Here is a 10,766-nt window from a genome sequence, read left to right as displayed (position 1 = left end):
ACTAGTTAGCATTCTTTTTGAATGTATAACAGTCTGTGATTAGTGGTTGAGTTTCAATCTCTATATCGAACTAGTTAGCGTTCTTGATCGATTTAATCTAGGGTTTCTTTATGTTCTTTGCCGCCTCCTGTTCCTTGTTCGTTAATCTGATCATGGGATAGGTTAGCTAGTTTTAGGGTTTTCTGTTTTGTTCGTATTCTGTTTGCGCTGTAGGGTTTCGGGTTGTGTAGGGTTTTCAGTTTTTGTTCGTGCATGGTTGTTTCGTTTTGTTCTAAGGGAGAGTAGTCGTTTTTCTGCATGGAGTCGTTTAAACCTGTTGCTGAGGGTATTATGGGAGATCGAAGTAAACCCCCTCTTCCGGGAAAGGGTTTAGCAAGTCGTGTTCTTAATATTGACGGAAATCTGGTGCTTCCTCGTCGTGGTACTGTTGCTGAACCAAAAAAGATCAACATTATTGATGAGCTTACTAAGGTTACTACTCCGGTTTCTCTTGAAGCGAATTGTCAGAGTGGTGAGTCATCGGGTATCAAGCAAGTCGGTCAAGAAGGTGTTTTAGGGGAAAAGATTGACGGCAGTTTTCCGAAACCCAAATCTTATGCGGATTCCCTTCTTGCAAACAAATCGGTTAGGCTGAATTTCAGGTCTCTTGCGTGTGAAACTGTGCAAGATGGATGTGATGTTGTTCTCCCGAGAGAATCTGTCCGTTTAGCTCGTGATAAGATGGCTAACACCTTGTATGGCTACTTTCTTGGGGATCGAGTTGCATATCCTGTTGTGGAGTACTTTGTGCGAAATAATTGGAAAAAGTATGGTATTCTAAAATCGATGATGAATGATAATGGTTTCTTTTTCTTCAAGTTCTCGGATGAAGCAGGTATGTCGAAGGTGTTGAAAGATGGGCCATGGATCATTCGGTCCCAGCCTTTGTTTCTAAATATTTGGAGCCCGGCTACTAAGTTGGAAAAAAAAGGTGTGAAAAATGTGCAGATATGGGTGAAAATCCATGATGTCCCGATTGCTGCCTACACGGAGGATGGTCTAAGTTTAATTGCAACTACTATTGGAGAGCCGAAAGCGTTAGATTCTTATACGTCAGCGATGTGCACGGATATGTGGGGCCGTAGTAGCTATGCGAGAGCGTTGATAGAGGTGTCGGCTGATAAGCAATTAAAGGAGGAAATTAAGTTAGCCTTCCCTGATTTGGAAGGTGAGGGGTTTATAAAGGAATCGTTGTCGGTTGAATACGAATGGAACCCGTTGCGTTGTGCCCATTGTTGTGTTTTTGGTCATTCTGATGATCATTGCCCGTTCCAACCTAAGATACATAGCAAAGGCCAAAATGCGTCTAAAAATGGCAAGAAACCGGGTGTGGATGACGAGGGGTATACGGGGGTTTATGGTAAAAAAGCTGCAAAGAAATCTGGTTTTCCAATTAACAAGCCGAAGCCAAAGTTTGAATACCGGCCTGTGGCAGCTAAAAAAAGTCAAGATACAGGTGGGTCGAGTGCACTGAAGATCCAAACGTCTAATCCGTTTGATATATTTAATGATCCAAGTATTGGTGAAGGTGGGGAGACTAGCAAATCTGGGGAAGCTCGGGTTAATGTGGATGATGAAGACGATGAGGAGGTGGAGGAGGTGTTCTCGGAGGTTGATGGTTATGATATGGATGGATTTTTGAGGCAGGGTTCGTCGAATTTTGAGCATAAAAAAGGGGCAAGCACTCCTTCTTCGCTGGTTATCAATGGTTAATATCGCCTCTTGGAATGTTAGGGGTTTGAACCGCCCCATTAAGCAAGCTGAGGTTCGTAATACTATTAAGGAATTTAATCTTAGTTTGTGTGCTGTTCTAGAATCTCATGTTGATCCGTGTAATCTTTCTAAGATCTCAAAGTTGGTGTTTCGTTCGTGGCATTGGTTTTCTAATGGGGCTCGGTGTAGTAAAGGCACTAGAATTATTGTGGGTTGGAATCCATGTGTTTTTGATGTTATGGTTATCTCGCAGACAGATCAGGTTATGCATTTGCAATTATTCTTTAAACAGGAGAAGAAAATGATGTTCTGTACTATTGTCTATGCTGCGAACTATTACGTTTCTCGTAGGGAGCTATGGAATCATCTCTTGTTACATAAAGTTTTGGTCCGTGACGATCCGTGGGTCATGCTTGGTGATTTTAATTCTGCATTGTATCTGGAGGATAAATCCATGGGTTGTTCTTCAGTCTCGGCTAGCATGAGGGAGTTTCAGGAATGTGTAGTTGGGCTCGAGATGCTAGATGTGAACCGGTCGGGTCTCCATTTTACGTGGAGTCAAAAACCGAAGAAAGGTATTGGCTTAATGAAAAAAATAGATAGAATCATGGGTAATTCGCAGTTTATTTCTAAGTTCCCGAATGCGGTGGCTTTATTTCATCCGGCTAGGCTATCGGATCATTGCTCGTGTGTTTTGAAAATTCAAGATTCGACCAGTCTTAAGCATAAGCCTTTCAAATTTGCTAACTTCTTGGTTCATAAGCCGGAATTTTTAAATATAGTTAGCCGTGGGTGGGAGACGAGTATTAACGGTGTGTTCCAGTTTTCCGTTGTCAAGAAGCTTAAATCGCTAAAGTCGCCTCTTCGTCACTTATTGTTTCGGCAAGGTAATTTACATAATAAAGTTCAAGATTTGAGGAATAAGTTGGATGGTATTCAGCGTAGAATTGATGATGATCCGGCTTCGGTGGTTCTCCGTGAAGAGGAAGTAAGTATTCGGCGAGATTATCAAGAGGCTCTTTTAGATGAAGAACGTTTTTTGAAACAAAAATCCAAAGTGGAATGGTTGGCAGCTGGTGACATGAACTCCGCTTTTTTTCATTCGTCGCTCAAGGATAGGATTCATCATAGCCGTATCAGTGTTATTCAGGATTCTACGGGTAAAATTTATGAGGATGATTCGGTCCATGAAGCTTTTGTTAAGCACTATGAAAATTTTTTGGGTGGCACGCATAGCTCGTCTCTCATGCCCTCGCCTGATTTATTCACGAGGTCGTTGGCTTCGGATGTTGCTTCTCATATGATCCGTCAGGTTACTCCCGAAGAAGTCAAGAAGGCCATGTTTTCGATTGGTTCTGATAAAGCTCCGGGTCCAGATGGTTTCACAGCGGGTTTCTTTAAGGGTGCTTGGCCTATTGTGGGGAGTGAAGTGACTAAGGCTGTCATTGATTTTTTTAATACAGGTAAGCTGCTCCGGGAATTAAATCACACGCTCATCGCTCTTATTCCCAAGTCCTCCTCTCCGTTGTCGGTTACGGATTATCGGCCCATTGCTTGTTGCAATGTCGTTTATAAATGTATCAGCAAGATCGTGGCGGATAGAATTAAAGTGGCTCTGGATGACATCGTCAGTATTAACCAATCGGCTTTTGTTCCGGGTCGAAAAATCTCGGATAACATTCTGCTTACTCAAGAATTGATGCATAATTATCATCGTAATGTCGGGCCTCCTAAATGTGCTTTCAAAGTTGATATTCAAAAGGCGTATGATACGGTCGACTGGAAGTTTCTCGAACACAGTTTGATTGGTTTTGGTTTTCACCACACTATGGTTCATTGGATTATGCTTTGTGTTTCCACTACCACCTTTTCTATTTGTGTTAACGGGGAGGTCCATGGGTATTTTAAGGGCAGACGGGGGTTAAGACAAGGAGATCCGGTCTCTCCTTACTTATTCACTCTTGTTATGGAGGTTCTAACGGCCATCTTACATCATGCGGTAAGGATTGATTCATCCTTCAAATTCCATAACAAGTGTGAGAGGCAACAAATTATCAATCTGTGTTTTGCGGACGACCTATTTATTTTCTCGAAAGGGGAGATTGCATCGGCTAGGTGCATTATGCAGTCGCTTGACTCGTTTTCTAAAATGTCCGGTTTGTTTCCTAGTGTTCAAAAAAGTACAGTCTACTTTTCTAACGTGCCATCATATGTAAAGACTGCCATTTTAAACCTTATGCCTTTTAAGGAAGGATCTTTACCGGTTAGATATTTGGGTGTGCCTCTCATATCATCGCGGCTTCTGTACAATGATTGTCAAATTTTGGTAGAGAAACTGGATAAACGGATCATGCATTGGAGGAATAAGTTACTCTCTTTTGCGGGGAGGCTGCAGCTTATCATATCGGTCTTGTCTTCTCTCCATATTTACTGGTCTTCTGTCTTTTTGTTGCCCAACCGGGTTATTATTAGCTTGGAGGCCAAGATGCGCAACTTTTTATGGTCCCAAGATAGTTCGTTCCAGAAAGGTCGTGCTAAAGTCTCTTGGAAGTCGGTGTGTGTTCCTAAGAACGAGGGCGGGTTGGGTATTCGTCGCATAGCTGATGTTAATACTGCTCTTATGACTTCGCATATTTGGAGCATCCTTATAAACCGTCGATCCTTGTGGGTAGAATGGGTTCATGCGTACAGGTTAAGAGGCAAAAGCTTTTGGGCTTGCAAGGCTCCTTCTTCTTGTTGTTGGTCTTGGAGGAAATTGCTTCAGCTTCGTTCTGTTGTGAGAAATTTTATTTGGTCCGAGATTGGTAATGGTGTTACAACTTCTGCTTGGTTCGATACTTGGAGCGAGTTAGGCCCTCTCGGGCAGTTTATTTCTCCTCGGCTCATTTCTAATGCGGGGTTTGATTTGTCGTCTAACGTCTCGGATGTCTATGCTAATAATCTTTGGAGATGGCCAGATGCGTGGAGGGATTTATTTCCGGTGTTAAATCAGCTAGATTGTTTGGTGTTAAATCCGAATAAGTCTGATAAATTTAAGTGGCGAATTGGTGATCAGATACATGATTTTTCTTCGTTTCGTGCTTGGGATTCGGTGAGGCACAAAGAAGAGCAGGTTAATTGGTCTAACATAGTGTGGTTCTCGCAGTGCATTCCTCGTCATGCGTTTCTTATGTGGCTTATAATGAAACGGAAGTTGCTTACTCAAGACAAAATTTTGAGCTGGGATTTAGCGCGACGAAAGAACATGAACATGCTATGTTGTCTTTTATGTTATGCGAACCATGACTCTCATGAGCATCTGTTCTTTGAATGTGAGTTTTCCTCTCAAGTTTGGTTTATGGTTCGAAGTAAAGTGGGTATGGATATGATATCGGCTAAGTGGAATGATATTGTGGTGTGCTTGCGTGATCGGGCAAAATCGAGATCGGTTAGTGACTATGTTACAAGACTGTTAGTGGCGGCTAGTGCTTATTTCATTTGGCAGGAGCGTAATGCTAGATTGTTCAAGAATCAGATGCGTCCTCCGGAAGCTGTTCGTGATATTATTATTCAACAAGTGCGATATAAACTTATGGGGGCAAAGTTGAAGGACTGTGCTAATGTTCGAAGGGTTCTCGGTGATTGGGATATAAAGGATGCTGATATGCGCTTTGATGGCGGCTGAGTAGTGCTTTGGATTTGGTTTTCTAGTCATTGGTTGTCTAGTAGTGTTTTGTTGGTCGTTTGTTTTTGGTTTTGTTTTGTTTGTCTGGTTTTTGCCGTCTTAGGGCATGTCCTTAGACGGAACTAGTGTAGGCTTTCTACACTACTTGTGCTTTTTTGGTTGTGAATATATAAATCACCGGGGTAACCCTTTACCCAAAAAAAAAAAAACAATCCTATTTTCAGCAACTATAATCATCATCAGTAACATCACCATTTAAACCCAAAAACTATGCCTAAAAACATCTAACCGGACCCTCATTAATAACCGGACAACAACAATCCGAAACATGCAATCAATAACACCTATCATGAACTTCTAACCAAAAATCATAACAAATCGGATATCATACATTTCATGATCATTCACCCTAAATCATCTAAGCAAGCTTTTTAATCATCAACCATCACGCGAAAAGATCATTTAACCAACCATTTATATCATATATCATCATCACACATTCTAACACAAAGCAAAAATCATGGTAAACACATAGGACACACTAACCGGATGATGATGTGGTTGGTCCGAGAGCTAGGATTCGAGAGTTTCTTGATGTTGGTTGGCCCGAGAGCTTGGTTCCGAGTAGGAAGAAGGTGATGGTGGATGTTGGTGTTAGTAAGGGTTTTAGGGTTTAGTGTGAGAGATGAGAGTGTGAGAAGAGAGTGTGTAAAATGGTTAAGGGAGGTGGGGTTGAGTTTATATAATGTTCCGAGTTGGGCTAGGGGGATTCCGGATTGGGTTTCTCGGTCACAAGGCCCAACCGGCCTAAGTCTCGAGTCGGGTCTCGGGTTTGGTTGTGGTTTCGGCTCGCTAATATAACACACGTATATATATATATATATATATGTACACATATATACCACAAATACATATAACACAAAAGTTCAGATTTTTATTCGATAACATATATACACGTAAGTTACATCACAAAAGGTTTCCCGGGAAAATCCGAAGTGTCACATTATCCCCAAGTTTTAGGAACTTTCGTCCCGAAAGTTAAGGCAGCCACTGTCAAGCTAGTGTAAGTGAAAGCGTTTCAACGGGGTGTCACATCATCCCCCCGTTAGTTTGGAATTTCGTCCCGAAATTCGTTCGTAGCTTCAGTGCTGGGGTTTTCGTTAGGGAACAGCTGGGGATACTTGTGCTTCATCTGGTCTTCCCGCTCCCAGGTATACTCTGGGCCACGTCGCGAGTTCCAACGGACTCGTACAAGAGGTATCTGGCTACGTTTGAGGATTTTGATCACTTGATCCGTGATCTCAATCGGTTCCTCAGTAAAGTGTAGCTGTTCGTCAATCGTCAGTTCCTTAAAAGGAATTACAAGTGTTTCATCCGACAAACACTTCTTCAGGTTGGATACGTGAAAAACGTTATGTACCGCACTCAGTTCTTCAGGCAGGTTCAATCTATAAGCAACCTTACCGATCTTCTCGGTAATTTCGAATCGTCCGATATATCGCGGATTAAGCTTGCCCCGTTTACCAAAGCGAACCACACCCTTCCAGGGTGAGACTTTAAGTAGAACCCGGTCACCGACCTGGAATTCCAAGGGTTTCCTACGCTTGTCAGCGTAACTCTTCTGACGGTCACGCGCTGCCGCCATGTGTTGTCTGATCTGGGCAATCTTTTCCGTCGTATCTACCACCATCTCTGGGCCCGTGATTTGGCTATCACCGATTTCTACCCAGCAGAGAGGTGACCGGCATTTACGACCGTACAATGCCTCAAAAGGTGCTGCCTGAATGCTGGTGTGGTAGCTGTTGTTGTAAGAGAACTCTACTAGCGGTAGGTGCTTCTCCCAATTCTTGCCAAAGTCGATCACACACGCTCTAAGCATGTCTTCTAGAGTTTGGATGGTGCGTTCGGATTGTCCATCCGTTTGCGGGTGATAAGCAGTGCTCATATCCAAACGTGAGCCAAAGCATTTGTGCATAGCTTGCCACAGTTCCGAAGTAAATCGAGCGTCTCGGTCGGAAATAATTGAGGTTGGCACTCCGTGCCTCGAAACTACTTCCTTTAAGTAAATCTCCGCCAGGGTAGAAAACTTGTCTGTTTCCTTAATAGCCAGAAAGTGCGCGGACTTGGTCAGTCGATCCACTATTACCCAAATAGTATCATTTCCGCGTTGAGACCTAGGTAGCCCTGTAACAAAATCCATGGAAATTTGTTCCCATTTCCATTTCGGGATTTCTGGTTGTTGGAGTAGACATGCTGGCTTCTGGTATTCTGTCTTGACTCTCGCGCAAGTCAAACATTTGCTGACGTATGTTGCTATGTGGGCCTTCATACCAGGCCACCAATATGTAGTTTTCAAGTCGTGATACATCTTGTCCGAACCAGGGTGTACTGAGTAGCGGGACTTGTGGGCTTCATCCATCACGAGTTCACGTAAACCTCCAAAGAGTGGAACCCAGATGCGCCCTGTTACATAGTAAGCACCATCTTCTTTCTGTTCTAATTGCTGTCTCGACCCTCGCAGAGACTCAGCCCTGATGTTTTCCGGCTTCAATGCTTCAACTTGAGCATTTCGGATCTGGGTAGGGAGGTTAGACTGGATGGTAAGTTGTAATGCTCGTACGCGCTTTGGTATAGTGTCCTTTCGGCTGAGGGCGTCTGCCACGACATTGGCCTTGCCCGGGTGGTATTTGATGGCGCATTCGTAGTCATTTAAGAGTTCGACCCATCGACGTTGTCGCATGTTCAATTCCTTTTGCCTAAAGATATGCTCGAGACTCCTGTGATCGGTGTAAATAGTGCACTTGGTACCGTACAGGTAATGTCTCCATATCTTAAGAGCAAAGATCACTGCTCCCAGTTCCAAGTCATGTGTCGTGTAGTTCTTTTCATGCGTCTTGAGTTGTCGAGAGGCGTAGGCAATAACTTTCTCGCGTTGCATTAGCACGCAACCGAGTCCATGAATAGACGCATCGCAGTAAACCACAAAGTCGTCAGTGCCTTCAGGTAACGAAAGAATAGGAGCGCTACAGAGGTTATCCTTAAGCCTCTGAAAAGCAGATTCCTGTGCTGCATTCCACTTGTAGGCGACGCCTTTCTGAGTAAGTATAGTGAGGGGTTGTGCAATCTTTGAGAATCCCTGGATGAATCTGCGGTAGTAGCCCGCCAAACCCAAAAATTGGCGAACTTCAGTGGGAGTCTTAGGTGTAGGCCAATTCTTTATCGATTCGATCTTGGCGGGGTCGACGTGAATTCCGTTCTTATTAACTACATGGCCGAGGAAATGGACTTCTCGAAGCCAGAAGTCACATTTAGAGAATTTGGCGTACAGTTGCTCGTTGCGAAGGAGTTCGAGGATAAGGCGTAGGTGCTGTTCATGCTCCTCTTGACTTTTCGAATAAATCAGGATGTCGTCGATAAACACAATCACAAATTTGTCGAGGTAAGGCTTACATACGCGGTTCATAAGATCCATGAACACTGCCGGCGCGTTGGTCATTCCAAAAGGCATGACGAGGAACTCGTAATGACCATAACGAGTCCTGAATGCAGTCTTGGAAATATCTTCATTACGAACTCTCAGCTGATGATAGCCTGATCGCAGGTCAATCTTTGAATAGTAGCTCGATCCTTGCAACTGATCGAATAGGTCGTCGATGCGCGGGAGAGGGTAACGATTCTTGATGGTAACCTTGTTCAACTCACGATAGTCGATGCACATTCGGAATGTGCCATCCTTCTTCTTGACAAAGAGCACTGGGGCTCCCCAGGGTGATGAACTAGGACGGATAAATCCTTTATCCAATAGTTCTTGTAGTTGCGTAGAGAGTTCCTTCAGCTCTGCAGGGGCTAAACGGTACGGTGCACGAGCTATGGGTGCTGCTCCGGGAGCTAGCTCGATTTGGAATTCGACCTGACGGTGAGGAGGGAGTCCAGGTAGTTCCTCAGGAAATACCTCGGGATAGTCGCGTACTACAGGAAAATCTTCAATCCTCTTTTCCTCTTCGTGGGTGTTGGTGACAAGTGCTAGGATAGCGGTGTGCCCTTTTTGTAAACACTTCTGGGCTTTTAGAAGCGAGATAATGCCTGTGACCTCTCCACCTTTGTTGCCTTTGACGATGAGGGGTTGACCAGAACGGCGAGGTATACGAACTGCTTTCTCTTGACAGAGGATCTCAGCGCGATGTTTGGATAACCAATCCATACCAATGACAACATCGAAGCTCCCAAGTTTGACAGGGAAAAGATCGATACTAAACGTGTGACCAGACAATTCTAGTGTGCAGTCGTGGACCATGTGCGTGGCCTCGATGTTCTTACCATTAGCTATCTCGACGATGTGCTTAGAACTTAATAATGCGGGCGAGTGCTTAAGCTTCTTACTAATGCGAAGGGATACATAACTGGCATCGGCACCGGAATCAAATAACACAGAAACATAACGATCATCAAGTAGGAACTTACCCGCCACGACGTTGGGATCGTTCCTTGCTTCGCCAGCTCCAATCACGAAAGCTCTTCCCCTTGCGTTTCCAGCATTGTTGTTTTGCTCATTGTTCCCAGCTCCCTGGTTGTTGTTGCGATTCTGATTCAGTTCAGGGCAATCCTTTCGCATGTGCCCTGTTGCCCCACATTTAAAACATGCTCTGTTGTTTCCCTGCTGCTGTTGTTGTTGGGGTTGTTGCTGATTCTGTCTTGCCGGGAACTGACTTCTACAATCCTTTGCTTCGTGCCCCATCTTGTGGCATCGCTGACACTGACCCTTGTTGCATGCCCCATTGTGGTGCCTGTTACACTTGTTGCACTTAGGGTAGTTTCCCCGGTAGCCACCCTGTTGCTGAGTGCCTTTGTTGTTGTCAGTTTTCCTTTGCTGAGCTGGGGCCTGAGTAGAGTTAGCATCCTTGCCCTGATTTCCTTCCCACTTACGCTTGCCATCACTAGAACTTCCTTCCGCAGCACTGATCCTTTTGGGCAACCTGCCCTCTTCCACAGCCTGATCAGTAAGTTTGTGAGCAAGTCGAACGATCGGCTGAATGGTAGTGTGGTTGGCTGAAGTTACATGGCTTCGAATTTCTGGAGCCAGACCTTTGATGTACAGTTCGATTCTTCGATACATAGGTCGAGACATGTTTGGACAAAGAGCAGCATAGTCGTTGGACAGCTTGGTATAGGTCTCAATCTCTGACCCAACCATCTTGAGTTCATAGTACTCATTCTCCAGCTTGTGGATGTCATCCCTGTGACAGTACTCTTCCTTGATCATATCCTTGAAATCTTCCCACGCAGTAGCGTTAACAGTCTCCAGACCAAGCATTTGAATTTGCGCTTTCCACCATGAAAGCGCGCTTCCCTC

The 10,766-nt window shown here is 44.3% G+C and overlaps 1 protein-coding gene across 1 annotated transcript; it reads left to right on the top strand.

Moving 5' to 3' along the window:
* The first annotated feature begins 297 nt into the window (after window positions 1-297).
* On the top strand, window positions 298-5,416 carry LOC110914212. The gene is made up of 2 exons (XM_022159021.1): window positions 298-1,747; window positions 1,854-5,416. The coding sequence occupies exons 1-2, from the start codon at window positions 298-300 to the stop codon at window positions 5,414-5,416; spliced, it is 5,013 nt and encodes a 1,670-aa protein (XP_022014713.1).
* The last annotated feature ends 5,350 nt before the right edge of the window (window positions 5,417-10,766 follow it).

The sequence above is a fragment of the Helianthus annuus genome, chromosome 16 (genome assembly GCF_002127325.2).
Source record: "Helianthus annuus cultivar XRQ/B chromosome 16, HanXRQr2.0-SUNRISE, whole genome shotgun sequence".
Taxonomy (NCBI): Eukaryota; Viridiplantae; Streptophyta; class Magnoliopsida; order Asterales; family Asteraceae; genus Helianthus; species Helianthus annuus.
This window is presented reverse-complemented; position numbering and strand designations above follow the sequence as displayed.

What these genes read in the sequence shown, in the direction of transcription:
- LOC110914212 (XM_022159021.1), top strand. Translation starts at nt 298, where the DNA reads ATGGAGTCGTTTAAACCTGTTGCTGAGGGTATTATGGGAGATCGAAGT. An exon ending in TTCTTCGCTGGTTATCAATG is followed by an intron (nt 1,748 to 1,853) that starts GTTAATATCGCC and finishes GTGCTGTTCTAG; the next exon opens with AATCTCATGTTGATCCGTGT.